At 49.4% G+C, this 27,825-nt stretch overlaps 10 protein-coding genes across 10 annotated transcripts; 5 read left to right on the forward strand and 5 right to left on the reverse strand.

The window, feature by feature from the left end:
* Nucleotides 1-1,274: 1,274 nt before the first annotated feature.
* Nucleotides 1,275-2,337, reverse strand: CABS01_02311 (uncharacterized protein; the record flags this gene model as incomplete). The annotated part of the gene is made up of 3 exons (XM_060535689.1): nt 1,275-2,025; nt 2,081-2,112; nt 2,236-2,337. The coding sequence occupies 3 exons, from the start codon at nt 2,335-2,337 to the stop codon at nt 1,275-1,277; spliced, it is 885 nt and encodes a 294-aa protein (XP_060395994.1).
* A 1,920-nt stretch (nt 2,338-4,257) lies between these two features.
* CABS01_02312 (uncharacterized protein) lies at nt 4,258-6,419 on the forward strand (the record flags this gene model as incomplete). The annotated part of the gene is made up of 3 exons (XM_060535690.1): nt 4,258-4,941; nt 5,023-6,162; nt 6,225-6,419. 3 exons carry the CDS (start codon nt 4,258-4,260, stop codon nt 6,417-6,419), a joined length of 2,019 nt encoding a protein of 672 aa, XP_060395995.1.
* A 1,191-nt stretch (nt 6,420-7,610) lies between these two features.
* On the reverse strand, nt 7,611-8,438 carry CABS01_02313 (uncharacterized protein; the record flags this gene model as incomplete). Its single annotated transcript, XM_060535691.1, has 1 exon — nt 7,611-8,438. One exon carries the CDS (start codon nt 8,436-8,438, stop codon nt 7,611-7,613), a length of 828 nt encoding a protein of 275 aa, XP_060395996.1.
* Nucleotides 8,439-12,074: 3,636 nt separating this feature from the next.
* CABS01_02314 (ATP-binding cassette sub-family B member 5) lies at nt 12,075-16,421 on the reverse strand (the record flags this gene model as incomplete). Its single annotated transcript, XM_060535692.1, has 11 exons — nt 12,075-12,758; nt 12,810-13,000; nt 13,056-13,171; nt 13,225-13,742; nt 13,806-13,975; nt 14,026-14,767; nt 14,831-14,977; nt 15,030-15,309; nt 15,362-16,018; nt 16,074-16,261; nt 16,320-16,421. The coding sequence occupies 11 exons, from the start codon at nt 16,419-16,421 to the stop codon at nt 12,075-12,077; spliced, it is 3,795 nt and encodes a 1,264-aa protein (XP_060395997.1).
* Nucleotides 16,422-16,755: 334 nt separating this feature from the next.
* Nucleotides 16,756-17,046, forward strand: CABS01_02315 (uncharacterized protein; the record flags this gene model as incomplete). The annotated part of the gene is made up of 1 exon (XM_060535693.1): nt 16,756-17,046. One exon carries the CDS (start codon nt 16,756-16,758, stop codon nt 17,044-17,046), a length of 291 nt encoding a protein of 96 aa, XP_060395998.1.
* A 450-nt stretch (nt 17,047-17,496) lies between these two features.
* CABS01_02316 (fungal specific transcription factor) lies at nt 17,497-20,125 on the forward strand (the record flags this gene model as incomplete). Its single annotated transcript, XM_060535694.1, has 6 exons — nt 17,497-17,807; nt 17,859-18,346; nt 18,397-18,692; nt 18,747-19,184; nt 19,257-19,507; nt 19,570-20,125. The coding sequence occupies 6 exons, from the start codon at nt 17,497-17,499 to the stop codon at nt 20,123-20,125; spliced, it is 2,340 nt and encodes a 779-aa protein (XP_060395999.1).
* Nucleotides 20,126-20,812: 687 nt separating this feature from the next.
* CABS01_02317 (pisatin demethylase) lies at nt 20,813-21,097 on the reverse strand (the record flags this gene model as incomplete). The annotated part of the gene is made up of 2 exons (XM_060535695.1): nt 20,813-20,935; nt 21,002-21,097. The coding sequence occupies 2 exons, from the start codon at nt 21,095-21,097 to the stop codon at nt 20,813-20,815; spliced, it is 219 nt and encodes a 72-aa protein (XP_060396000.1).
* A 1,187-nt stretch (nt 21,098-22,284) lies between these two features.
* On the reverse strand, nt 22,285-22,773 carry CABS01_02318 (uncharacterized protein; the record flags this gene model as incomplete). Its single annotated transcript, XM_060535696.1, has 1 exon — nt 22,285-22,773. One exon carries the CDS (start codon nt 22,771-22,773, stop codon nt 22,285-22,287), a length of 489 nt encoding a protein of 162 aa, XP_060396001.1.
* A 1,961-nt stretch (nt 22,774-24,734) lies between these two features.
* On the forward strand, nt 24,735-25,061 carry CABS01_02319 (uncharacterized protein; the record flags this gene model as incomplete). The annotated part of the gene is made up of 1 exon (XM_060535697.1): nt 24,735-25,061. The coding sequence occupies one exon, from the start codon at nt 24,735-24,737 to the stop codon at nt 25,059-25,061; it is 327 nt and encodes a 108-aa protein (XP_060396002.1).
* A 520-nt stretch (nt 25,062-25,581) lies between these two features.
* Nucleotides 25,582-27,550, forward strand: CABS01_02320 (uncharacterized protein; the record flags this gene model as incomplete). Its single annotated transcript, XM_060535698.1, has 2 exons — nt 25,582-25,653; nt 25,781-27,550. The coding sequence occupies 2 exons, from the start codon at nt 25,582-25,584 to the stop codon at nt 27,548-27,550; spliced, it is 1,842 nt and encodes a 613-aa protein (XP_060396003.1).
* Nucleotides 27,551-27,825: the final 275 nt, after the last annotated feature.

Consider the following 27,825-nt stretch of genomic DNA (forward strand, 5'->3'; position numbering starts at 1 on the left):
GAAGCAGAAGCTCCATTTTGATACCCTATAAATTCGTATAAGCATTCAAATTACGTATTCTGAACTTTTGCGCGAGACGTGGATTAGAAATGCTTGTTAGCGCAAACAGTTACAGATTGCTCGGAGACTTGGGCTAGGATCAGTGGCCAGTGTTGAGGTATGTTTTGTTTGAAGTCGAGCCATGTTCTTCCTTGTTATCACAATGCCAAATTTAGACACCAGATCCTAATCCTCTGGCTAGTCATTACATACTATTAAGACCATTCCTTGATTCCTGCCGGAATTACTGGCCAATGCGCCAAACGGCTACGCCATTCGCCACGGAATTGTTTCAACAAACTATGATAAAGGCGGATGTGTTTGATTTCAAGCGTCGCCTCGGAGTGATGTGTTTGATCATGATGGCATGCTCGATCCGTGATAATAAGTCCTTCTATGCTTTAGGTAATTATCTGTGGCTCGATGGGTCTCCTGCATCTAAAAGTTGTGCAACATCTGAATTGGGAAATATTGATGGGCGACTGACTGTTTCCAGGTGAAAGGCATGGCCAAGCTTGCCCCAAAAGAGGCTAACCTCTTTCACCCAAATTCCCCCGAAGTCCGCAGAACAGTCCGTTGACCATCTTTTCTTTCTCGAGCCTGAGATTTCGAATATGGACCGCCTTCAATGCGATAAGTCCATTCTCAGTCTTCCCTATCCACAAGCCCACGCCGCTCACCATGATGACAAAAATCGTTCTCTCCTTCAATGAGAGACATGAAAATCTTTGATTACTTTTCCGGCTGGGTTTCCCCTTCAAAAACCTACTTGAAACATCACTGATCACTAGCATACATTGAGGGATCATGTTCTGCCTTGAGAATGCGCGAGGCTGATAAACAGGATAAGCCGCATATCTCAGCGTTGCTTGCAAGTAAAGCCATGTTCAATTTACGAATTGCATTTCCTCCCGCTAACAACTAATGTAAAATACAGGGATTAATAGCTATGATGCTTTTGACCTTCAACTTTCTTCCTAATCCGCTGCCAGTCTTCATCTGCTGCCCAAGCAGATGCCGTGTTTCCCGGTGTTATCAAATGCTCAACTGCACGATTCATCTCGCCTGCGATGCTTGTGGTGCCTGTGACGCCGCTATCTGCTCGTTTTGTCGCGTATAACCGGATATCATTGAGGGCATTCCAACTGCTGGAACGCTGCTCGCTTTCCAGTAAACTCGACACATCTTTAGCCGTTGACGCTCATTTAGTTTCCGGTTGCTGTGACATAGATGGACTATGCCAAAAAAGCTCGGCTACCTGGCTTCCGGGGGTGTGATCGATTTCCGATGTACTTCGCAATCAATAACTTCATGTGACAAGCTGTTTCTCGTTGTGGATTACCATTCCCCACATTGGAGGGATGGTGTTTGATACACTCAAAGTTCTTGTGGTGGATTTGGGGTAAGCTCGCCACTTGGTCCACTGTCTGGCCGGAAGCCTTAGCCGCTACTAGCAGGACGAACAAATCGCGGAACACCATCTCGGCAAGAAGTCGTGCCTCCTTTTGCCAGTACGCAGGGTTATCTTTGTTCTCGATGAGGGGCGTCGTCCGGAACTTCTTGGTGTACAAGAAGCCCAACTCTAGATTTTCGAGATGTCGGCAGCCACTCAGGAGTTTGGCAACCTGTCGCGTGGTAGCTCTGTAATCTTTTTGGTTCCGCACCGGGAGATTAACTCCGTAACTTTGAGCGAAGTATGCTTGGAATGACCGTGTCAATCTGATGTCTCGTATGTCGACAGCTCCTGAACCGAGGGTTCTCAGCCATTTCTCGAGGTAATCCATGTTCTCAAGCTCGAATGTGGCTGAGTACAGTAGAGCTCTGGCATCAGCGTAAACCGTCTTGCAGGTGCGTAAGAGAGGACCAGAGACAGGATGGTTTTGATTGTGTCGAAAACGCATGTTGCGACGATCACAGTTGATGATGATTCGTCTTTGTACGAGAGTGAGATCATAGACCATGTTGCGTAACTCGGCTGGCAGTGATCTAGGACTTTGTTGTCAGCATCAGCCCACTTTACACCTTCGACGTAGAGACTTACAAGAAACCTAGCTTCTGGCCGACTTTCGCTTTCTTGAGGACGTTAGCTTTTCATTCGGTGGCCAGGGACAAATAATTAACAAGTAGAAGTAAATTAGTAAGTCCCGTTGTGTGACATTTGGAAGTTTGGGATCGATGACAAAACAGGAAAACTACCTTTGCCTTGCTGCGTAACTCGTAGCGATCATTTTCATCGCTAGGTAACGGTGAAGCTGATCTTTTGCGCGAAGAATTACCGGTAATACCTGGCGGAGCCATGGTGATGCGTCGGAATTTGGAAGACTAACAAGTGATAGTACCATGAGGCTTGGATGCTTCGTGGTTGACAAATGCAGGCTATTGGGCAGGTAAAATAGTCTGAGAGCAGAACGTTCCAACTTGAAAAGGCTGCTGTCTGTGGTCTGGAAACAATTAGAAACAGATTCTCGAAGTTTTCTGATGTGCATCTTTGAAAGGGAGGATGTCTTGATGACTATTTTTGATCTGCCTCCAGTCAATGGCAACCTTCCCGCCCAGCATCATTCCCTCCTCCCAAGCCATCTGTATTAACCTCGTACGTGCCAGAAGCGGGAAGATCAAATCTATCAACGGTCAAGGTCGACAAAAAGGCAAGTCCACAGCTTCTGAGTCACTGTCATTGAAACATAGTAGAGTGTGCTCCAAAGGGGTCTTACAGGGTTGCTCGAATGCCCTTTGACCTTTGTGAGTCGAGGGCCATCTCCAAGCAGACAAAGTGTAGCCGCCAAGCTGTAAATAACTTATCATGCTTGTGAACTTTATGAGGGTCCGACATTTCTAGAATGCACAACATCTCCCCTGGTTGTTTTACTCCAGCCTTCTTGGATTATAGGCAACTATGCTTGAATCCGCAGTTGGCTTCACCTGACCCTTGCACTGCAGCCATAGATCTCTTACTCTGGAAATTTTGGGAGCTTCCCTTTTTCTTGGTTTCAGTCTTTAAGACAGCTTCGTCGTTATTGATTCCCAGAATCACGCACTACATTGCATCTTACCTGAGGCACCAGACTTATCTTCATCTTGTACCCGATCTTCTTCAGGTTCACTCGCAACTTTTCATCTTGTTATTGCGTAGTTTCCAGCTTATGTAACAGCTCTTTGAGGGCATTCTTGATTCTGCCCTACTCACGAGCAGATTTGAATCAAAGACGCCAGGCAAACACTTTCGTTTCTGCAGGCTGCATCTGTATTTCTGAAGTAAGCTCTTCACATCTTCTGGCACATGAGCCATGACTATACTCTCGACCAAACATACTTGAGTTCTCATTGTTATCTCCTACAGTACCACAACATCGACGAATGGATCGGTTGAAGCTAGACCCATCATTGCACGAGCGACACGAGATGCCGGCAGTTTAATCTAGGTATCAAGAACATTTGAGAAGATTTGCACAGCCTTGTCCTCGTTCAATCTCGTAAGAAATACCAAGGAAGTTTTGTTGAAAAATACAGGCCCGTGATTGTTTACAAAATCAAATCTTTCGAATCCCGTGGCGTTCAGCCGCACTACATGTCTCACCCCGCGACGTGCCGGGCGATATTGACGGTCCGGGCAACGGGACACTGGTAAGACACGCGGACCGGGTCGCGAATGCTCAGACATGCAAGGAGAAGGCGTCTAAATTCGTGTGATAACGCGTGGTTGGCTTAATCATGGCATGAAACTATGTTCACGGTGATAACACTTCAACGGTCTGCTGGACGCCTGTGGAACCAACTAGGGGGCTAGGCCGCTGTTTACACATCTGATGTCACGTTGTCAGAAACAAGCCAAGGGGTGAGAAAAGTTTCCCGCATCGCTCAAATTAGATATACCTATCACATGGACGCAACCTGAGCTCGTCTATCTCTCCTGCAGATTACAGTCAGACATGATTAAAGTGCGGTATGGAGAGGCGTCTTCGCCACTTTGCAAGACTCGCTTCAGAAATTTCGTTTACAGACCAAGGCGAAAAGAAATTCCACAGGGCAAAGCTGAAAGAGCTGAGTTTTGGACTTAGAAACCCATATGTAATATTGAGGGTTTTCTGGTAAGTCTTTGGGTCTGTAAAAAGTATAAGTAATGTGCTACGTAGCATCTATCAGAACTTGAACCATTGCACATTACCACCCTGACAACTCACATCGCTCCCCAACAGTTCCCAAATAATTTCAAGCACCATGTCTGCACCATTTCAATCATATGCCATCACCGGAATCCCGACTGAGGGTACGGGTCCCCCACCGTCCCGACGTGAGATCAACGCTTGGGCTACACAGAACCCAATCCAGCTATCGCTCTTCATCCAGGCTCTGCGAATCTTTCAGAGCATGGACTTCATGGATCAGTTATCCTACTACCGCATCGCCGGTATCCATGGCCTTCCGGCCACGTCCTGGGACAACGATCCTATCCCGATAGAGGTAACAAAATCCTATCCAGGCCACTACAATAACCCTCACAAGGGAGGCTCAGAGACTCCTGACTTTTATTGCCCACACAACTCGTTAATCTTCCCAACTTGGCACCGTGCCTACTTGCTTCTCTTCGAGCAGCGCCTTTGGGAGATTATGACGAAAGAGATCGTCCCTACAGCCCCCTCCAGCGCTCAGCAGCAGTGGATGACCGAAGCGAATGCCTGGCGTTTGCCGTACTGGGACTGGGCCAACATTCCAAGTGTCCCTGATGTTGCGAGTACTCAAAAGATCACCATCCAGATGCCAGATGGGACGTCGCAAGAGGATTGGAACCCGCTCTATCAGTTCAGCACGGCCAACATGACGCAATTCAAGACCACTTCCATGCAGCCTATTCTTGCCGATCAAACGACCTTTGGGCAATTTGCCATCTTTGATGAACCTCCTGTAAGTGAGGGTTCTCCTAAAAGGAGCGCTTCGAGAGTCTCAGGCCAGCTAACGGAGAATGATTCTTTACCTCAATTCCAGACCAACCAAACGTATGCCACAAGCCGATGGGGACTCGACAACCCTATCACGACTCAACAGATTTCCGGAATAGTCAATAACCAGGCCGTAAATACTGCACTACAGACACCGCCTTGGGCAAATGTCCAGCATGCTAAAGGGCTCAACGGCAGGCTTGCCGAACAGGTTTCGCGACTCTTCGTCCCCAGCAACTTTAACAACTTCGCCGAATTTGCGACAACTGCACATGGTAAACAGGGTCCTTGTGGATGGCTCTCTCTCGAGCTGCTGCACAATTGTATTCATGACTTCACGGGTGGCGTCGGCTACACTCCTGACCCGCCCGCCAACGGTACTAAAAGCCAGCCGCCGGGGCCGCCGCCTACAGATTCCAAGGTTCGCCCGGTGAAGTATGGCTACGGCCATATGGCTGACCTCGGTGTCGCGGCCTTTGACCCAATCTTCTGGCTCCATCATTGCAACGTGGATCGTCAGCTTGCGATCTTCCAGTCTCTTAACTCCGTGCCCTGGTGGTCCGGCCAGGACGTGAAGAACGACCCGGCTTCCAATGACCCGTTGTATCCATTTCATACCGATGCCAACTTTGGACACTGGACCTCTGACGCGCTACAGTACTGGACCAAGCTTGGATACACCTACGACGACCTCACGCCTTCGGAGGAATCCAATGCTCCCACCGTCACCCCTGAGGTACTCATTGGCCGCCTGACAGCCAAGTACGGCATCCTGAGGAACCTATTGAAGGAGAATTCGCACAAGAACGTTGCCGGGTTAGATAACGACTTCATCATCAACGTTCTGTACAACCGTTATGCTCTTGGAGGCCGAAGTTACATCATCTACTTCTTCCTCGGTAGCAACAACAGCAACGCCTCCGGAAACCCCCAGGATAATCTCTGGAGCGAGGACTATATTGGCAGCATCCACAGCTTCTCGAGGAACTGGAAGAAGAGCGGAGTGGCGTGTGCCAACTGCGTCAAGCAGGAGAGCATTCAGCAGCTTTCAAAGGGACAAGTGCCTCTGACACTGCAGCTATTGAAGAGAGCTATTGACGAGGACAGGTGGAACGACATCAAGCATCTTGGGTCGGACCACGTCCTCGATTATGTGAAGAAGAACCTGCACTGGAGAGTCGTGGCTGTACGTTGCAACCCCTAAAGTCCGGCCTTGGTATGGAAAAAAGGCGCTAATTTACGTAACAGCTACCCGGCGAGGTCATCCAGGAGGAAGTAATGCCGGATCTTGAGGTCACCTTTTTGGCTGGCAAAGGCACTCATCCTGAAGATCCGGAGAAGTCTTCGGAGTTCCATGATTACAATGATGAGTGGAAAATTACAAAGGGCAGCAATGGAAACTGCCGATGGGAACAAACCAGGAAGGACGGCAAGAAACTCTAACATCTGGGAGAGGATTAGCGGGTCTGGACTGGCACCTTTTGACTATGTTCTAGCGGAAATATTGTGGATGACTGGAAAAATACGTTTCTTTCGGAAATCCCCAAGAGATTCTCAACAAATTGAATTTAAACTCGTTGCCACGTTTCTCTCGCATGTCCACTTCGGCTTCACACTGCTTTACATATACCGCGTTGATTTTCATCTTACTCAAGTCGGTCTTCTCAATGCCAGCTGAAACTTTGGAAGCATGCATCGGAATCTCCTGACTGGAGGTTTGTTTGCTCAATCTATCTTCGTGGAAAGTCCCTACCGAGATGTCCTAGACAGAGCTGGAAGCGCTTGCCTAGCTGTGCCGCACTTACGTCATTCAAAGGATGTGCCTCGTAGCGTGATTGAAGAGGGGAGAAGGCGCGGTAACACTGAATGGCATTGCTGGCTTGCTTGTAGGAACCGCATTCTACAGAGAGGCTGCCCGCAACAATGTGGCTCTCATTAGTAGCGCAAAGATATCCCCGCACCAGGGATATTCGTACTGGCACGGCTGAAAAAACAGGTCTTTCAGGACTTCCATCTGTTTAGTTGAATGGCTTGCATCCACGTCTTCGTTTGAACGTCATACGGTTTTGCCTCATACAAGGTGTAGTCTGTAAATTGACACTACTTGTTCCTTGGAGATGTATCCCATCAACTAGCAGCGTGATAGTTACATAATACCTACATGTAATTTCGCCGCTTCGGCTCAAGAGCGCCTTATTCGATCTACGTCCAGGAACACATTAATACCTCAAACCATAATTGCAGATAACGGTCCAGGTATGGCTCTTGAATCCTCTTGGTCAAAAGACAAAAGTCTCCTGAAACTTGCTAGCTCGAAGAGTTTCTTTGCAATCAATTTAAACGATTACCAGCCATTGTAAGAATTGGGAATTATCTTCCACCGTGTGAAGTTCTCCATTTATGGAGGTCATGTTCCGTAAGTAGAATCAGACTTATTTCATGTTCAATGTAATTCAACTTTAATTTCGTCTAGAGCTCCCAAGTGCCAGAAATGTTCAAAATTCTCACAGGATATCATTCCACTCTTCTTAGAGTACCTCATCCTCCACATGACGCCACGGAAAAGACCAATCACGGCTCACCGGCCTCCTCATAGGCAGTCTCACCGACCATGCGCAACCGAGCTTATTTGGTTTATACAACAGCAGCAATCGTATTGTCCTTGAACCGATCAGCCTCTCGTTTGAGCATGAGGATACAGCTGGCGACGACGAAAGCTTCGGCGTCCTTAGTCGTCGTTTTCTTATCATCCGCCCACATTCCAAGGTTCATAATCAAACGCCCGCCGTTGCCGCCCATCCAGCGACTCGTGCCTTGTGTCCGGAGCTCCTTGTTGCGCACAAGCTGCGCGACCGGGACGCCGTGCTTGCCCACCTTGCCACTATTACCAGCCAAGGCCGTGGCAGCGTCGTCAGTACGCTCCAAGACCAAGAGGGAGGACGCCTCGGAGGCTTCCTTGCGCTCGTCGCGCCCGCCGTAGCGCCACTCAAAGGTGCCGAAAGACGTCTTGAATTCCTGCGTGCGCGACATCATGTTGCGGCTTTTGACTTCGACTACCTCGCAGACGAGGTGATCCGAGTTGATCGCCTCTTCCACCGTGGCGGTAGTTCCCGGCGCTAGAATTCTCATTCTGGGACGTCGGCCGGGGCCCCAACGGTAGATTGTCGATATCAGAGGTGTCTGGCTGGAGTCGGAACCGCGGACGAGAGCGCAGGAGTTGGAGCTCTTCTTTAGCCGGATGGATGTGTACTCTAGCTCGCCTGAGCCAACGCGACACACCGGGATATCCTCCAGCTTGTTGCCCGTGAGGGCCTGGGTTGTGTCATAGCCGATGGCTTGGATGTCGAGCTGGCTGATTATGCCGCTGTCGCTTGGTGACACGAAGCTTCCCGAATCGATTGCTTCCTTGTAACCAGGTGGCGCGTCATTGTAGTCCGAGCTTCCAGACGAGATTGAACTCATGGTGGGTATGGTTTGGGAATGGTCGGTATGCTGCTATTGTAGTGCTCTGATGGAATGGAATAACTTGTATAATCTTTCTTGAGGGAGAAAGTTGGCTGTGTCTGTAGCTTTGATAGCGTTGAGGATGTTATAAGTGGTGATGACCTCGTTCAACTATTTTTCGCGAGGTCGTGATGAAGCTGGGAGATTTGGCGTCTCGGCGTCACTCAGGAACTGATATATAGTATATGTGGGCGACAGTGACGTCGTGACTGACAGAAGGAGGCTATTCTCAGTTTGGAAAATACGCTGGAGGCAGTGAGCGCTATCAGGCACTAAGCCTGAAGAAGAGAATTCATGTCACTCTACTTTTGTTCGAGTGGCAGCCGCTGATTGGTCACCGCTGGAGCCCCGAATTTGTTGCAAAAATGAGGTATGCGGCGCAGCAATTGAGACATCGTTAGGTACCTGGCTGTCTCCTGGCCCGCCTGGATAATACATGCGTGAGCTCTATGTGACTAAGTAGCTAAGAACGAGATCCTCACGCACCTGTCTGTATCATGAAAATTCGGTGCTTGTCTCAAAATGATCCTGTTCAACCGCAACTAGTAGATGCTGCAATAGCTTGGTTCTCTGGCATTCCTTTTGCCCATTTTCAGGCACTTCACAGTGCAGATGGTTCTGTCTGCCTTGCAAAACACCGCCAACCGATCGCCCAGGACTGCAGGGCTTAGCATGTGCTGCGGTGGGGCGTTTTCGACTAGTGTCTGAACGTGTTGGGGAGCGTGGGGAGATCATTCAGGGCGCCGGGCCGGCTACGGCAGCCTGTAACCGTACACTGGTGACTATCATTTACATATAGGTAGGCGCACCTTATACCTACGCCAAGGTAAGGTAGCTCAACATCAGAAGTACTCGATGGTCCTCGATTGACTGCATAACTAAGATGGCCGTGAGAGACCCCGGCGTAAGCTTTCATCTCTACGGCGTGACAAAGAGCACGTTTGACGTTCTTCTTTTGACTGCCTTGGATTGGAGATATACAGACCTGGAAATGTTATCAACTACGTCTAACATTTGATGCGTCAGCGAATGGCTGGCCAAAGTCCATCTGCGTAGTGAGAGCGTGCGGCAGCCTGTCATTCCAGACGACAACCGTCGTGCCCGGCACTTCATACATGGAGTACCGGCTGCTTTTGATTTTCTACAGATTTAGCTCTACAGATCTAGCCCTACAGATTTAGCAATTGTGCTCGTGAACTACTGACCACCGGATGGGAGGTTGACAGGCGAGAGGACGGTGATGCATAAATATGACTATAGTGCCACGGAAATGAAGGCGCCAGACAGACGTGGGTGAGTCGAATAGCGCTGGGCCGCCTCTCTAGGTGTCGTTCCTTCGCGGCGAAAGTAAGTCGGAACACCCCCATTCGGCCACCCCCCCCATTCGGCCACCCCAAAAATCCCTCCCAACCCCCCTAATTAAAATCCTACCCTCAATTTATAAACTACTATAATAATTATAATTATTATCTAAACGAATTTCTTTTTAATATATATATTTTTTATTATACTATAATATTATATATTAAAAATAAAGTTATTTAAGCGCTTAAAGTAATTAAAAATAGTACTTTAGTTAAAAAGGCCTCGATTAAGTTTAGTATTTTAAAAAGTATATTTTAAAATCGTTAACGAGGTTAATAAGTTAAAGTAATTATTTTTATTAATTAATAAAAGCTTCCCCCTTAATAAAAAATAAGCTAACTAAATAAGTTTATATTTAGTATATTTTAAGAATTATATTAATTTATAAATAAGTTAGAGAATTTACTAAGTAAGTTCTATAAACTTAGGGAGATAATTATCTTTTTAAAAAAAGATAAAAAATACTTTTTTAAAATAAAACCTATTTATTAAGGTTTAAAAAAGTTATTTTATAGATTTAAAGCGTATTAATAAAGTATTTATTAAAATAATTAAGCCCTAGTTCCGATTATTTAATATCTTAAAAATTAAAAATATTAAATAAGTTAATAAATATAATATAAATAAAATTAGTATTTTTAAGAATAAGGGATTTAATAAACTAGTTTTAAGTATAATTAAGACTAACGTAGTATAGAAAAAAGAGCCTAGATTGCGTTCCTAAATCTTTATTATTAAATATATTTTTATTAATAATAAAGCTATTAAACTATTACTAATTTATAAAAAAAGTTAGTTTAATAATAATAGTTCCTCCTTAATTTTAAAGATTTTAATAGTTAGGAGTTTATAATAATAAATAATAAGTAAACTATAGATTAAACTATTTTTATATAGTTAAAAATAGTTTTTTTATTATAAACTTAGCCCCCCCTAACTAGAGGACCTAACTTGTAACTAGAGCCTTAATTATTAATTCTAAATAAGTATAAAAGTTATATAATAATAGAATTTATATAAAAATACTATATTAATAACGTTTATTTATTATTCTTATTACTATATACCTCTTATATGCTCTAATTATTAAATATAACTATTTTTAGTTTTATTAAAACCTATTATAAAAAAGAGCTTAGTAAAGAGGATATAATAAATAATTCTATTATTATTAAAAAGTAGTACTTCTTAGCTTATTATATTATTATTTATTTACTTAGTTTAATAAAAAATAATATATAAAATATTTAAAAAGTAATTAGTTTATAACTACTTAATATAATTATTTGTTTTTTTATTTCTACCTTTGCTGGCTGCTCGGGCGATTCTCGATGTCGTTTACACGGTATTAATACACGGTATCAGTGGATACTCACACTGTCTCGCTAGACTTTTTTTTTAGATTTTCCAACTTTTTAACTTTCCCTCCTGCAAAGTTCACAACCACGGACTTAATATAATTATACTTCTTAATAATCTTATAATATCGTCTAGCCTAGTTATATTATTAAATAATATTACTAATACTAAGTAAATAATTATTAATATTATTAAAATTATTAATTAAACCTCTATAGCGTTTATTATTAACTAGTTAACTCTTAAAAAAGCTAATAATTTTTATAAATAGCTAAAACTATTTATAAAACTTAGGCCTAACTATAATATTTAATATTTACTTTTTTATAAAATTAAAAAAGCTTTTAATAAAAAGTCCTTTTCATTAACTTTATTTTAATAATAAGTTCGAGTTCTAAAAGCTAGAGTTAAGTATATAGCTTTTAAAAAAAAAAGAGTATTTAAATAAACTTAAATACTAAGTTTACTAATATTAAAGATATAAAAAGGGCTTAAAAAGACGTTAATAAGTATTTAATTAATCCTAATTAAACCGTAAAAGTCGAATTACTTAATAAGGGTAATAATTATATTATAATAGTAGTAGAAAGTAGTTAATTAATTAACTATAGTTAGTAGCGATGTGCCTAGACCTACTTTTGATGGGGTGGCCGAATGGGGGGGGGGGGGGGGGTGGCCGAATGGGGGTGTTCTGACTTACTATTTAACAACCACTTTCCTATTACGGCAATCCGGAGGAGACAGCTCACTCCTGGGTATTCTAAAAATTTAATTCTTACAAGAAGTGAAAGTGAATTATCGCTCGCCATGCCATGCAGATGACGAAAATCGCCGCGCCGAACTCGGACTCACGTTCGTTCACATCCACGTCTAAGCCGCTCTATCCAGACTCTGGGCCTCACACATCTTTTTGTACATGCCTCCCTGCTCAATCAGTTCATCATGGGTACCCGATTCCACAATGCGCCCGCCGTAGAAGACGCAAATCCGGTCGGCATCACGGACCGTCGAGAGGCGGTGCGCCACCGCGATGGTGATGCGATCCCCCGTTGCGGCTGCCTCCATCAGAGCCTTTTGAACCACCTTCTCCGACTCCGTATCCAAGGCACTGGTGGCTTCATCCAGTAGAATGACGCTGGGATTCCTGACCAGCGCTCTAGCGATAGCGATGCGTTGTCTCTGTCCTCCTGAAATCTGGTTGCCTCCTTGACCACACGGCGTGTCGAGACCCTCGGGAAGAGAGCTCACAAAGTCCCATGCGTTGGCAGCCCGACATGCTTCTTCAATTACGGCATCGTCGACTTGCTCTTCAGGACCAATATCGATTCCGGCTGCGATGTTCTCCCGAATGCTGCCGGGGAAGAGGGTGGGTTCTTGTTGGACTAAAGCGAGTTTGTTGCGATAGAGGCGAGGAGAGATGGCCGTGAGGGGAGCGGAGTTGTCGATGGTGATGGCCCCGCTGGTTGGGTCATAGAAGCGTTCGAGTAGTGAGATCATTGTACTTTTGCCGCAACCGGAAGCACCCACAAATGCCACAAATTGGCCGCGATCGATCTGACGATTGTTAGTTGAGCTGGACCATCTCAAGCAGATGGAAAAACTCACTGTGAGAGAAACACCCTTGAGAACGCGGCTGTCTGGGGCCAAGGGGTATGAAAACTGGACGTTTTCAAAGTCAATGGAGCTATAGCCATTCGATGGGCCCTTCTCCTGGTTGTCATCTGTGTCCTGGATCGTTGGCTCGAGACTCGTGAGCCAGAAGTAGTAGTTTGCAGCAGCGTTTGCTTTGGTGAAGCCTGATGGTGCCATGCGGTCAGTAATCGAAGGTCCCCATCGGGGACTGGTACTTACTGCTGGAAAAGCTGAAGATCATGCCTGCGGCTTGTCCTGAAAAGAAGACACCCATGAAGGAAACAATGAATTGAGAGAATGAGACCTCTCCCTGAGAAACGAGTTTAGATCCCCACCTGATTTGTTAGTCCAAAAGCAGACGGGAGGGCGAGAACAGTAGTGTGCTTACCAAAAGCCAAGCGCCAGGATAAAAAACTCAATGGATTGAGTAAGGGCGAACCAGATCATCATGTTGAAGAGAGGCATGGTCGAGCTGGAGATGGCGTTGTCCAGCTCGCCGGTGTATCTCCTGATGACACTTTTCTCTATCGCTAGCGATGAGACCGTTCGGATTGCATTGACAGTTTCGGATGCTAGAGAGGCACTCTTCGAAAACCTCTCGTCCACCTTGGAGTCTAGCTTTGTCTCGATGCGGATACGAGCAAAGCCTGCACCAAGCAGCGGAGGCATACCGGCGAAGACACCGACAAGGCCGAGCTTCCAGGAGATTGCGATAGCAAGGATGCTGCTAGCGACCACGTTGAAAAAGGAAAGAAAGACGAGGGCGACATTGAAGCCCATCAGTTCGAGCACAGCTTGGGCCATTGAGTCGATGCGACTGTTGAGCGCGCCGACCGTGTTCTCTGCTCTGTCGAAAAAGCGAAGATCTTGCTTGAGCATACCGCCCAGGAGACCTTTGCGGACTTTCTGGCTGAGGGTCCAAAGGAGTTAGTGACTCGATGCGAAATAGAACAAACCAAAGAAGCTTACCTGAGCAATAATGTTCGTCGCCCATCCCATGATGAAATACACAATGATGGTGCCGATTGACATGACGAAGTACATCAAGGCAACAAATTCACCGCTCTTGACCATATCCGGCGACGAGAAGACATCCATGACCTTGGACAACAGAAGCGTCTGTCCAGGGTAAACAGCAGCTGATGCTGGATTAGCTCATGCCGATGCTTCTTCGCTAAGCTCAACTCACCTCCCAGTATACACACGATGAAAACCGTTCCGTACCACATCCTAAGCTCCGGGGTTGAACGAATCAGTTTACCGATTGTGTGGACCAATCCAGTCTGCTTGTAGAGTTTGAAGTCTTCCATGTTCTTGAACGAAGTGAGACGCTGGGCGACTTCGGTGTCGTACTTGGCGAGCGATTGAACAGGCTCAGCCGCCTCGGTCGAGTCGTCCTCAGAGCTGTTATCATGGCTGCTCTTCTCCTTGATGGACAGGTCTTGAGCCTTGACCAGCTTCGCGTAGGTTCCATTGAGTGCTACCAACTCATCATGCTTTCCTTGCTCAACAATTCTTCCTTTGGACATGACCACGATGTTGTCTGCGTTGCGAATTGTGGCAAGCTTGTGGGCAATGACCACTGTCGTCCGGTCTTTCGAAGCGCTGTCTAGGGCTTGTTGTACAATGCCTTCGGCGTGAGGGTCCAGGGCACTCGTCGCTTCGTCGAGCAGAAGAATCTTTGGCTCAGAGATGACACTTCGAGCGATAGCAATGCGTTGCTTTTGGCCGCCAGACAATAACCCACCTCGCTCGCCGATGCGTGTGTCGTAGCCTTCGGTGAGGTTGGTGATGAACTCATCAGCGAACGCAATCTTAGCAGCTTGTCTCACGCGCTCCATCTGGTCTTCTTTCGAAGCCGTCTCACAAGGAGTTCCAACTAGACCATTGATAATGTTCTCAAAGACCGTGCCGTTGAAGAGAACAGGTTCCTGTGGCTGGTCAGCACTTGACACTCCCGGATATACTGATGTCTATCGTGGGCTTTGCCGTACCTGTTGAACTAGTCTCATAGTGGTGCGTAGCCAGCCGAGACTCAAGTCACGGATATTGGTTCCATTGAGGTGAATAGAACCGGAGGCGGGGTCATACCATCTCTCCAGGAGGCCGATAATGGTGCTTTTACCAGAGCCACTGGTTCCCTGCGTTGTATTTAGTGTGGGATTCTGACATTCGAGGGACCGCAAAACATACCACGAGAGCTGTGACCTTGCCAGCGGGAATGCTGAGAGAGTAATCTTGCAGAACTCGAGTGTCGGGTCGTGTAGGATAGCTGAAGGTAAGCCCTCGAATGTCGATGTGGCCGGATACGGTGTCAGGGACCTTGCCGGTTTCGTCGAAGGGGTTGATCTCGGAGTGCCTGTCGATCAAGGCGAAAAGTTCGGAAGCAGAGGTTGCCGCGCGACTGAACGCCATTATGTGAGGAGCGATACCGTTGATGGATGTTGAGGCGATAATGACCGAGAAGAGAACTCTGCAGAAATCGCGGTTAGCAGAAGGAAACCGTCGATTCGCGGGAAACTGACGTGAATACTGTGCCAACACCGTCCACCTCCTTGCGGGCTATCATGGCAATTCCTTGCCAAAACGCCAAGGCCATGCCTGCGTAAACGATGAAGTACTGCCAGCCGAACATGACACCGTAGATGGGACTTTTCTTCGCCCCAATGGCACGAGAGTTGCCAAGGTAGGAGCTGTACTTGTGCATGATGCGGGATTCAAGGCTGAAAGCTTTGATAGCGCGGATGCTTCCAAGAGCGCTTTCGGCATAGGTTCCTGCCTCTGCGTTGATCTGGAGGATCTTAGTCTCGAGCCCTGAGTCGAGAGCTGCCATTCCTCCGCTGACCACAATAATCGCCGGCACAATACAGCTGATGATTAGAGTCAGCTTCCACTGGCTGACGAAAGCAATGATGAAGGCGGCGACGAATGTGGAGATGGAGGAGAAGAAAAGGCCGAGCTTCTCAGCGATTCCGGATTGAATCAGTTTGCCGTTCGTAGTGGCTTGCATCGCAATAGAGCCAGCAGTTCCGTGATCGAAGAAGCTGATTTCTTGGCTCAAGGCGGCCTGGAGGTAGGTTCGTCGAACGTTGCGGGTAAGCTTGAAGGCGACGTAGGTGAAGAGTGCGGAGTAGACGTAAGTCGTGGCGAATCGGGCGATGCCAATGTAAACGAAATAGAGTCTGAGAAATAGTCAGATAAATTTTAGAATCAGGACGCGTTGCACAGGTTCCGTACGCGTTCTTGCTGACTTTGGCCATGAACTTATCAGGGTCTGCCGTGATGGATGAGAAGTCGCTCATCAGGTTCATCATACCACCAATAATCAGGTTCATCATCGCCAGGGCCACGCCAGAGGCGATGGCAGCAAGAATGCCGACTGCCTCGAGGGCATAGTCGATCGGTTCTCCATACTTGAAGACTCTCTGCCACGGTGTTAGTCCGTCTGCCTGCCAGTCCCATCACATAAAAAGAGTGCCGCACCAGAAATCCCCCGAAACCTGTCGTCGTCTTGCCGTCGGTTTTGTTCGAGATCTTTGCTGATTCGGCGGATGCAGAGCTCGAGGAGACACCTGCCTTCTCCATCGTGCTTGATCTGCGTCTCGCGAAGAAATGCGAGTATTGAGCAAGAGTAGTAGGCCGGTGGGAGAGGGGGCAGGAGACACACGATTTATGTACTTAGAAAGTGTGGGAAGGAGCAGACGAGATCAAAAAGAGATGAAAGGTGCGAGGTTCAGACGGGGCGAGCAAAGTATAAGGATGGTGTAGTTGCCCGCTGCCGCGTAGTAGATGCAGAAAAGGGAAAGACTGAGACGAAGACAGGGCAGGGAAAGCTTCCTTCACGCACGGCTCGGAAAAAAAAGCAGCGCTGGAGGCTCTTTCTAAAATACGAAGCTCGCGTCTCAAAACAAACCTACTCATGGCTTCGCCTGCCGAAATGGGCAGCAGGCAGAGAAAGGAGGCTAACCCCGCCCCGGGCCGGTCTAGGTTCACGCGCAGATCGATTGCGCCGGTGGCCCAGCGCCTTCCGTCCCGCACTGGGGCGCCGGTAGGGCGGGACGCCAAGACCCCTTACCCGCGCACCTGCCATGCGCCTGCCATGCGCTTGCCAACCGCGGAGTGCGGGAATCCAAGAGTCCTCGACCGCACCCCATGCCCCAGAAAACCCACAGAACACGACGTTTTCAGCTACCTCGACAACGTGGATTAGGAGAAAGCCAGAATTCACCCAACTCTGAGACCTGCGCGTCATTTCAGGTGTCATTTCGAGATAAATATCGGGGCCTAAAGACCCAGAAACCCCGAGAACCGGGTCCCGCGGGCAGCTCGTACGCCCCGTCCAACCGTCCGCCTATCTCTCTGCCTCTGGCAAGAGATTCACTGGTGCAAAAAGGCGTACCTTATTTCTCCCGTTCTTGCTCTCGCTTTGCGTATTGCATAACTCAATTCGTCGCAAGTTACGAATCGCATCGCTCGACCAATCGCAAGCTGCTGGAACCGAGCTCCGCTCCGCACCTTTGCTGCGCCTCCCTGACCAACAACAGCTCCGCCTCCTACCATCGTCTCTTTTCGCGTTCATCTCAACGGCGCCTTCGTGCTGCACCCGCACTGACATCGACCCAATCCGCTGGAATCGTCTGCACTTGCGCTGGATGACAAGATGGACGCAGACCCCGGGACCGCGAGCACCTTGCACGAAGCCATGGATCAGGCCCATGATGACAACGAAGAAAATGAAGATGATGAGATTCCACTGTCTAAAATATCCGTAAAATCTCCTCACGCCTTCCAAGGTCATGCTCGTGGTGTGCTGACTTTCCGGATCAAGTGTGATCGATGTCGCCGTCGCAAAGTGCGATGCGATCGCCGACATCCGTGTGCCTATTGTCTTCGCATAGACGCACCGTGTACGTATCCCGAGAGGCAAAGGCCCAAAGAACGACGACAAAGAGTCTTCATTTCGGAAGTCTAGTATGTGATGAGCGACCTTTCAAGATGACGTCTGATTAACCAAGGAAACAGTGAAAGAAAGATTGACTTCATAGCAAAGAAGCTCGAAGAACTCGGCCATGCCCTGGGAGATGCAGACAGCCGGTCTCAGCCACAAAACTCATCCACCAAACCCTATCGCTCATCGTCATCTGTGAGCCCTGCATCTGCTCACAACAGCACGGCAGGAAATCTGACTGTACCTTCACCAGCTAGCGGCGACAATGGCAAAATCTTGACACCAAAACTCGAATACGAGGGGGAATCATCACTGTCAGCCCAGGCTGCCTTCGCGGACAGGTTTCTCCGAGATGCCGTCAGCAACAAGCCGTCGGTTGATATCACTGGTGAGATGGCTTCGGTCCTGGACACTATGAGTCGCACCATCGGAAACCAAAAGAGGGAGCAAGAGCCCGAATACCTCTATCCCCATGCCAGAACTCTCGAGCCGGGCCAGGGTCTCCGCGATCTTCCTATGCCCCCTGTGCAATCCGCATTCGCTTGTCTTAGACTGGCCAAAGGTACACGTATCCATTAACACGGTAACTACAGTACACTAATACTCCTGCAGAGCATCGTCGTGTAAAGTTCTTCTGGAACCATGAAGCGAATTCAGTGTCTGCCTTCACAGATTACTTTCTCAAGGTGTATTCTCCTGGATATGCAGCCCATGCAGATCTTATAATTGTCAACGCAGGCCTTTATTGGCTCTTCCTGGAGTGCAAGAATGTCACAACAGATCCAGACGAGAAAGCAGACTACACTGAGCAAGCCACCATGTGTCGAGCCAATCTCGAGACTGTCCTTTCGAGTCTGCCATTCCACCTACCCTCGACCATGGACACTACCTGTGCGATGACATTGGCTGTACGTGCATGCACTACACAACTCATCACCTGTCACCGCTAATACGCTCTACAGGCAACGTACTGCCTCGATGTCTGCAAACCCTCTGCGGCATGGAATTTCATAGCCACAGCCAGCCACATGAGCCAGACCCTCGGCATGCATAGTATCGTCACTATGATCAATGACGATCCTGAAGTTAAGAGGGAGAAACTCAAGTTGTTCTGGTTGATATATGTCCATGAGAAGGGGCTCTCTCTCCGGCTTGGTCGATCCTCGACCATACGCGACAATGACATCACCGTCCCGCCCATGGCCATTAATCCAAGGTCCGAGCAGGCTATCTTTGGCCAGTTACAGAAGTGGACGGAGCTAGCCCGACTACAGGGCATGGTGTATGATCAGATCTACAGTCCCGCTGCCTTAATTCAACCTCAGTCAGTCAGGGTGGCCAAAGCAAGACGTCTGGCTTCTGAGTTAGGGGCGCATACGACCAAGGTTTCTCCAGAAGATGTAAGTGATTTCGCATCAAATGCTCCAGCTTCCCGACTCTTCAAGGTACGGGTAAATCTTACAACGCTACAGAAACGGTATATTCAAGCAATGAAAGTTGCCGTCGGGGAGTTGTTTTACGAAGCTTTCGTTAGCACTCAAAGATTGACTCACTTATCGCTCTTCTGTCTTATATACCGCGCTATCCCAGCAGAGCAAGGTGAGGGCACCATCTTCGGAAAGGAGTGCATTGCGACCGCCCGCCAAGCCCTCGAAGAACACCAAAAGTGCATGGCGATCATACATAACCTAGACGAAGACTTTCTTGAGACTTACGTGAATTGGTACATTCTGACCATTCCAACACAACTACCTGCCGGACGAGACTGACACTGTTTGTAACTAGGGCTCTCTTGCAATCTCCATTCGTGCCGTTCACAGTTCTCTTCTGCCATGTAATCGAGACGTGCAACGAAGCAGATCTCCAACGTCTAGGCGGGCTCATTGGCTCTCTCCAGTCGTTATTAGCGGACGACTTCTCCACAGGTGTCAAAAAGGAGATTCGCCTCTTTCAGGTTTTGTACGACGTTGCCTGCAGCTATATCAAGATGAAGACAAACGAGTCGCCTCAGACACTTGACCCTAGTGCCGACGTCTGGGCGACTGCTGCTGCAACATCACTGATGACGCCGTCCTCCGTCCACCAAAATGCAGCACTCACAGGTCAGGGATTGGGCTCGCAAGATGGACCTCAAACGGAGTTTCCTTCCACGGAAGAGTCTCAGGTTTGCTTGGACGCCGCATTCGATGGGCAAAACATAGGAAGTAGCTGGATGTCCGGGGGGTCGTTCACGATGCCCGGAGATCTTGGCATGGAGGTCGACCAACAGGGAACGCAGCTGGGAAACTGGCTTTACATGAACAATCAAATGATCAGGGCGTTGGAAGACAGCTATTTCTGAGGCTGGATGGAATCCCGACTCCTTCTTTTCGTCTGCATCTTCGTTTGGCCAGGGGGCCAAAAGCGGACAGGATGGTCTGGGAGTCTTTCTGCAGCCTCCCGCCGGTGTCGTGCTTTGCCGGCTCGATGCACGGAATGGCTGTTTGCCTCCTCGAGCTTCTCTTCTTCCTCCATGCTTGTGGTATTTGACCGCTCCTTCTCCTACTCAACCGCCATTTTGTCTTCTTTGGCACTTGCAGACGTTCTCGCGCCCATTCTCAATGCGCCGCTCACTAACTGATTACTTCTTGAGAAGGACGCAATTGGACATGCACGCCACATCTTCTCCGACTATCTGACCCTCAGTTGATGAAGCTCGACCGGCGCAGTTGTTCCGTCGCTCGACATACCAGGCCAATTGGTAGGGAATGTGAGGACGACTCCTACGATCTGTTCAAGCCTGGCCAATCGTACATGGACAATGCTAAAGTGTCACACAGCACTGTTCTCGATTCTCATATCCCCAGTCCTGTTTGGTCTAGCTGGTGCCCAATTAAAGTCGAAAAAAGGAGACAGGCATTGACGCAGACATCATTTCATTGCTAGATTGGAAACGAGCGGCAGTGCAAACATTCCTTGCCGCCATCTATGTTCGTCTGTAGTGACCAACGATAGCCAAGGGCACGACACTCTCCCCACGGTTTCCGCATTATACGTGTTCTCTTATGGCATATGCCTCGATCCAGAACTGAGACTGCAGGAACATCCCGTAATTCAATGACTTCCACGGCTTCGTCGGTTCACACAGGACCAGATCATACATTCGCAGCAACTACCTTGAGCGTCAGCACATTGTCTTCGCACGAGCCACACGCGCCAGATTGTGACAGGGACATACCTCGATGAAGACCTGATGCAGTTCCATCATCGCCACGTTCCTCCCCAGACATTTCCACTTCCCATGCTCAACCATAATTTCGAGCGTTCCTTCCATCAACTTCAATCTCTCCATATCTACCTCAAGCCATCGGCCCAGTTAAAACTCGTCTATATCCTTATCCTATTTCCAGACTTCGGCCTAGCAAAAAGTTCCCTGCGCCGCGTATCTAACGCGAGTTCCCTCCAGCAGGTATACGCCTTTAAAAGTATCGCCGCCTCTAAGGACTTCTTTCGACATTTAGCGTAGGTATAACCGGTAAATAAATACGCAAGCCTTCCTTAATGATAGTCTAGAGAAAACGTATCTTTCGCACTTTTACTTGTTTAATAACAAGATAGGCAAGCTAAGAGCGTTCAATCTCTATCCCATCGACTGCTACAAGGCGACAGTACAATGGTCTCCAGCTTTTCTCCAAATTCTCCGAGACATGAATTTTTTGATTTGCGGATATAGTAGAAATAAATCGGAATAACGCCTGATTAGTTCTTCCCCCGCACTCGGATGTACTGTCGCCTTGCAGCAGTCGATGGGATACTACGCGTTATATGTATATGCGGGTTTATAATAAAGTAAGTTCCTTGAAGACTTCTTGTATTCAACACATATTCATTTCACTTCGTCATTCGCGACACCAGGACCACTGGATATCTTATCGCTTACCGATAACTGACTCCTTTTTGAATGTCAAATGTGGCTGCCATTTTTCCAGTTTTGACGCTTCTGGAGTAAAACCAACTCTTGCTCCGACAACGGTCGCGAATGGGTTAGAGTCATCGATCGCAAAATGGGGACTGTAGCGTTGAATCTAGTCCCAGCTTCCCTGCACGACTCGTTGTGTCTCTCCCTCTCAGTAGCAGCCAATCTGGTTAACTCTGCTAGATCATAGCTGAAGGCTGTGGATACGAGTTCGTTGATGTCGATAACTAAAAAGAAAAGAAAAAAGGCGAATAACGCCTTAGTTGACTTAGACGAGGTCCAATCAACAGATCGAGATGCATACATCGACGTCCAGCTAGCGAAGTAGAGCCAAACGTTCGGGAGACACTATCAATGGCAGCGCGTTTTGTATCACTAGAATGTCGTGTTGTGAGTGGCCAATCGAGAGAAGCTAAATAATCGAAGGCTTCGGGGCCTCTTGGTCTTGGCCCGCCTAGCACTCACGGAGGAAATCCCGCGGGGCCGAGGCGATTTAGCGTAGTGGACCGTGACCGGTGGAACAAGGGGGGGGGGGGGACTTGACGTCACGAGACGAGTCCAGCACAATGGTCTGATTCGAAAAAAAGCAACTTGGAGGGTAGAATTGAAGAAGCCGAGGCACCCGAAGGATAGGCTGCAACATGAATGCGAAGGAAGCGGTTCCTAGCTGTACTTCGTGTTTGCCGGCGGGTCCGAGGGATCGCAGAAGCCAACTTAGAAGGAAGGGAAGCTGGGCGCGTCCATGAAGAAGTCTCAGTCGGTGATCCAAACCTATGCAGTCGAAAAGAGTTGCATGTCGACCAAGGACCCTGTTCCAAGACTTCACCTAGGTATGCATTGAGAGACCTGGCTGTGCGCAGTCCATTCAAGCGGCGCCATGGTGGCTCAACGTGAAGCAACGTTGCGCCTGTCTGCGGGTGCAAGGGAGTGGCTTGATTGCCAAGCTGCCAGCTGAAGTAAACTACAGTACTCGGCCACCACACAACTACCATACCTGGACCAGGGGCCGATTGTCTCTTCGATAAGAGTTCCATGAACGAGAATCACGTGCGAGGGTTAGGTGAGGGTTGATCGACGTTTTTGGACTTGGTCGTGGAACTGGTGATGGGATGGAATGTTGTGCCGCTCAACTTCCCCAGATCTCAGCCAGAGTAGCGCGATAGCATGTCTGGCAACTGACGACGTACGTGCAACTGGGACCACATAGAGAATCGACTGGCCGTGGAACTTCATCGAAGGCACGGTCGACTTGCGGTGAGTATCGTCGTGAGAACGCTTCGATTTACTGCAGGTGTGAAGGACAAAAGCTTGTTTTGGTTGACGAAGGTCGGTCAGAAATGGGGCGAAGCGATGCGATGCAGAGTGGCGGGAACCCCGCGGCCCTCGCCGGAAGTGAGGGGATTCTCGTATCCATCGTGAGATTTTGGTCAAGCGACGATGTGACGACGCAGCGCTGTGCCGCAATAAGGTGACTCGGGCAAGTGGTTGGTCGGGCGAAGGCAGCCGACGACGGACCCTGCTAGGCAGCCTACGTGCCAGAGATGGTGGGATGATGTTGTAAAGTGCCGACAGTCTGCGGAGAAAAGTCAAGTGTGAGTAGCAATACTGTAGGCGGGTAAGTATTAGGAGATGGTGGGATGGAGAGGTGGAAATCCGCGCGAAATTACCTCATGGGCGTCCATCGTCATCTCGCTATGGTAAAAGATCTTTTCCAATGAGGTCGTCGAGTGAGCAAAAGACAACAGGTGTTGTAGCAACCCTCCTAGCAACGCATGATGCGGCGGCGTGAGGGGAACAGCGAGCTAGCAAGCGGCGAGCTGCAAGGAAGACAAGACGGGAAAGGGTGGGCGAGTAAGGCGACGGGGTGCAGCGTTGTGCATTAGGCGCGGCCAGGGTGCCAAAACGCCTCAAGCTTGGTTTCTTTTCTTAGGCCATGGCCGTAATTCGGTCTTTTCGTAAGTTGAGCGAGAAGGGAGCGTTCGTGAGGCCAAAGTGAAAAGTTGAGAGCACGCTGTTGTCGTGTCCTGATTGGGATTAGCGGTGGAAGGAACGGCAAGCCAGCCCAGCACCTGACGGAGGGGTAGAGGTTGGAAGCTGGTGATTGTTGTCCCATCGTATAAGAATGACTAGCATTAAGCTTGAATACCATGCTGAGTATTCATGGTAAGCTACCTGGGTCGAGCTCATGCGAAGTGGAAAGTTAAGCGTCGAGGAATGCGGGCGGGAGAATAAGAAGCCTTGGGGAAGCGAAAGGAGACCCGGCTGCGAATGCAAGAGCGCACTTCCAGGTTGCATAAATTCAAGATACGTACCGATCTTACCTAACTTTCCCAGGACGTAGGCAGACGCACAAAGTCTCGAAGAATTGTGTAGAAAAAAAAAAAGAAACATGGTGCCCAAGGTAGACGGCAAGAACATCTCAGTTGGCGACTTCCGTGTTAGCCGAGCTGTGCCCTCCTGTACAAGGAAGGCGCGATGCTTTCCTGGAGTTGGCAGTTGCCCAGCGAGGCAGCGAGTGCCCCACCGGATAGAGCTGGCGATGCCCCACATGTCCGTCCCAATTTGGCTAAGGCTGTCACTGATTGGCTTTGATCGGTCGTCTCGGTCATCCGACAGGCTAGGCTACCCCTGGCTAGAGCACGCTAAGCGAAAGCCATGAGGCAGGGGGGAAACTTGGGAAGGCAGGAAGATGGGACCTTTTGGATTTTCCGCCGGTCTTCTTCCCACGCGAGTTGTCATTCCAACCTCGAGTCCACCCGTCTACTGTACGCCATCCACGCCGTCGAACCGCACCGTTGGAGGCGGCCAGCGGAAGAAAAAGAAACAGACTTTGCAAGCCTACAAAGAAACTTCACCCATCAACTCCACTTTCAACTGCCTCTTGTGGACCTGGCCGATGCGCCGTCGACAAACGTCGAAACAACCGTCCAATGACCGGAGCAACGCAAGGGTTATCAACTCGACAACCTTGCTCCATCGAACTCCGCTTCTCCTTATGCTTGAAGATCCTCCAGATTCTTCCAGCAAGTTATCCACCGTGTTCCTGGTGCCATCTCCACCCTCTGAGATCATCACTGGAACACCGGGCCCTTCACTTCTCGAGCACTGCTTCCAATCCAGAGTCACTCCCGTCTCTGACAGACCCGGCTTTCTCCGGGTGGTTTCCTTCACCATGGCGACCATATCTCGCCGTCAACTTCCGCCCGTCTTCTACGAGTGCTGTATTCCTGGTCCGTCCAAATCGGTACGAGCTGACGGGCGCCACCATCGCCTATACGCCATGTACCCAAACTCGACAGAATCACCGACGGTTGACCGGTGACTGGTCAACCTTGAACTCGCCCTACGTGGTGTGAGTGGCCTTGGGCTCGCTAGTAGACAACCGGCGCAACCTTCTGCCTACTGGCAGCTATGCCATGGCCATGATGTAGCCCGGCCTGACAGCAAGGGCACTACTGTTACCTTGCATATCGACATGGTGCCTCATCTCGTGCGATGGCTGGGTGGGAACATGGGTAAAAGGCAACCAAGAGATCATCCACGAGCCGTGCTGCGGCTCCAGCTCGTATTCTGCTAGCCAGCCCGCCCTGGTGGGATGGATGGGTGATGGATGATGGATGCATCACTCCCCGCCGTGGCCCGACGTAGCCTCCAGCAACCGGCAACCATCCACACCCTCGTCTACGTTCTGATAAAGTCCCCTTCGCCGCGCCGAGACTATGGTTCGTGTCTCCTCTTTCTCTCCTTACCCACGGTCGCTACGAGTAAATCGTCCTCTCGCTCCAATCAACTAGTAGACTTTCAAAGTCACTGTCATTCGCTTCAAAAGAACAAGATTCAATATGCGCGGCCTTTACATGGGACTGGGCGCCATTGCCCTGGCGTCCGTCAATGCTTGGGAATACCCCTATTGTGTACGTCTCCTCATACCCCTGTCTACTTTGACTACACCATATCATATTCCCTATTTCGTCTTATTCAGTCACTGCTTCATGGGATGAACTATACAATTGATGAGAACTCTCCATTGACCCATTACAGGAACACGATGGGTGCTACCGCAACCTCATCGACGAACGCTTCGCCGAGGAGGCCAAAGGTTTCTGTGTCGAGTTCCTCCACGGAACCACCACTGCTGCCGCTGCTATTCCCACCGACTTCAACAACTGTGGTGGAGATGTCAAGGCTGTCTCCTCTGCCTGCTCCTGCATCACCTACAGCTTAAGCACCACGGCTCCTCCCACCACCAGCACCTCGGCCCCATGGACTACCAGCACTCCCGCTCCCCCGACCACCGTCAGTACCACTGAGGCAACCAAGAACACTTGGTCTTCCAAGGAGCACTCATCCTCAACTCCCGTCACTTCTGAGACGAGCACATCGTCCACCTGGGCCAGCAGCACCAAGGTTCACAGCACCTCCACCTCCTCTGAGGACTGTACTACATCGTCAACGGCTGTAAGCTCGACCAAGGAGCACAGCACCTCCACCTCGTCCGAGGATTGCACTACCTCTTCCACCGCCGTCAGCAGCACCAAAGTCCACAGCACAACCACTTCATCGGAGGACTGCACTACTTTGTCTACAGTTGTCAGCTCGACCAAGGTCCACAGCACCTCTACGTCAAGTGAGGACTGCACTACCTCCTCGACTGCTGTAAGCAGTACCAAGGGCCACAGCACGACGACAGAAGACTGCACCACTGAGACGACAGTGAGCACCAAGAGCCATCATTCACATTCTAGCAAACCCCCTACGACTCATGTCCCTCCCCCCCCTCCCACTTCCACGGAGGATTGCACCACCGAGACGACCGTGAGCACCAAGAGCCAACACTCACACTCAAGCAAGCCCCCCACGACTCATGCCCCTCCTCCTCCCCCTCCTACTACAACTGAGGATTGTACCACCGAGACTGCCGTTAGCAGCACCAAGGGAGAGAGCACGACCAAGAGCCATCACTCTCACCCCAGCAAGTCTTCCACCTGGGTCCCTCCTCCTCCCACGACCACCCCCTACGCCAACACGACAACCGAGAAGCCTCCTCACACCAAGACTCGCACCAGCAAGCTGACGACTTCCACCGTCTACACTACGACTGTCGAGACCGTGACGAGATGCCCTCCCAGCGTCACAAACTGCCCTCACACGCCTGTTACCACAACCAAGACAATCGCCGTCTCGACGACCATCTGCCCCGTTACCGAGGAGTCCACAAAGCCTGTTCCCACCCACCCAGCTCCTCCACCAACGACCTGGACGACTTCCACAGTTTACACTACCAGGGTCCACACCATCACCAAGTGCCCTCCTGATACTCCCAACTGCCCCGAGGGTCCTCACACCACCACCGAGACTATTCCTGTCTCCACCACCATCTGCCCTGTCACCGAGAGCGTGCCTCACACTTTCACCACTGTGCACCCCGCGCCCAGCAGCCCGCCTCCTCCGCCGCCCGCTGGCACCCCTCCTGCCGGAACCCCTCCTGCTCCTCCCGCCAGCACCCACCCGGCGCCTCCTGCTGGTACTCCCCCGGCTGGCACTCCTCCCGCGCCGCCAGCGAGCACTCACCCTGCCCCACCCGCTGGCACCCCTCCCGCCGGTACTCCCGTTCCCCCTCCGGCTGGCACACCTTCTGCACCTCCTGCCCAAACTCCTCCTGCTGGTACCCCTCCTCCCGCTGCCACGACGCCCGTCGCCTCGCCCAGCAAGACCACCACCGGACCAGTCCAGGTCACCAACGCTGCTGAGCGTCTTGGCTCCGGCATCATGGCCGCAGCCGCTGGTGTCGTAGTTGCTGCTCTGCTCTGATACGAGCCATGCGCATGCTTAATGGACGTTCAAGCGAGCTTTTGTTTAATGTGTAATTCATGAAAATTAACGTTCACACGACACTTTGTGGATATGGGATATGTAATGCGTGTTCATAGCTATAGTCGTACCTTACAAAAATTGAGTAATGCTGCTTTCATGCAGCTATGTTGATGATATATTTGTAGTTCTCGGATGTCATTTCTGATTTGCTACTCATTACGATTGATGGATTCGTTCATCAAGAGATAGATGACATACTTAATCCTTTTCGA

Source organism: Colletotrichum abscissum (genome assembly GCF_030869225.1).
Source record: "Colletotrichum abscissum strain IMI 504890 chromosome Unknown Scaffold_4.1, whole genome shotgun sequence".
In the NCBI taxonomy this organism is placed as follows: domain Eukaryota; kingdom Fungi; phylum Ascomycota; class Sordariomycetes; order Glomerellales; family Glomerellaceae; genus Colletotrichum; species Colletotrichum abscissum.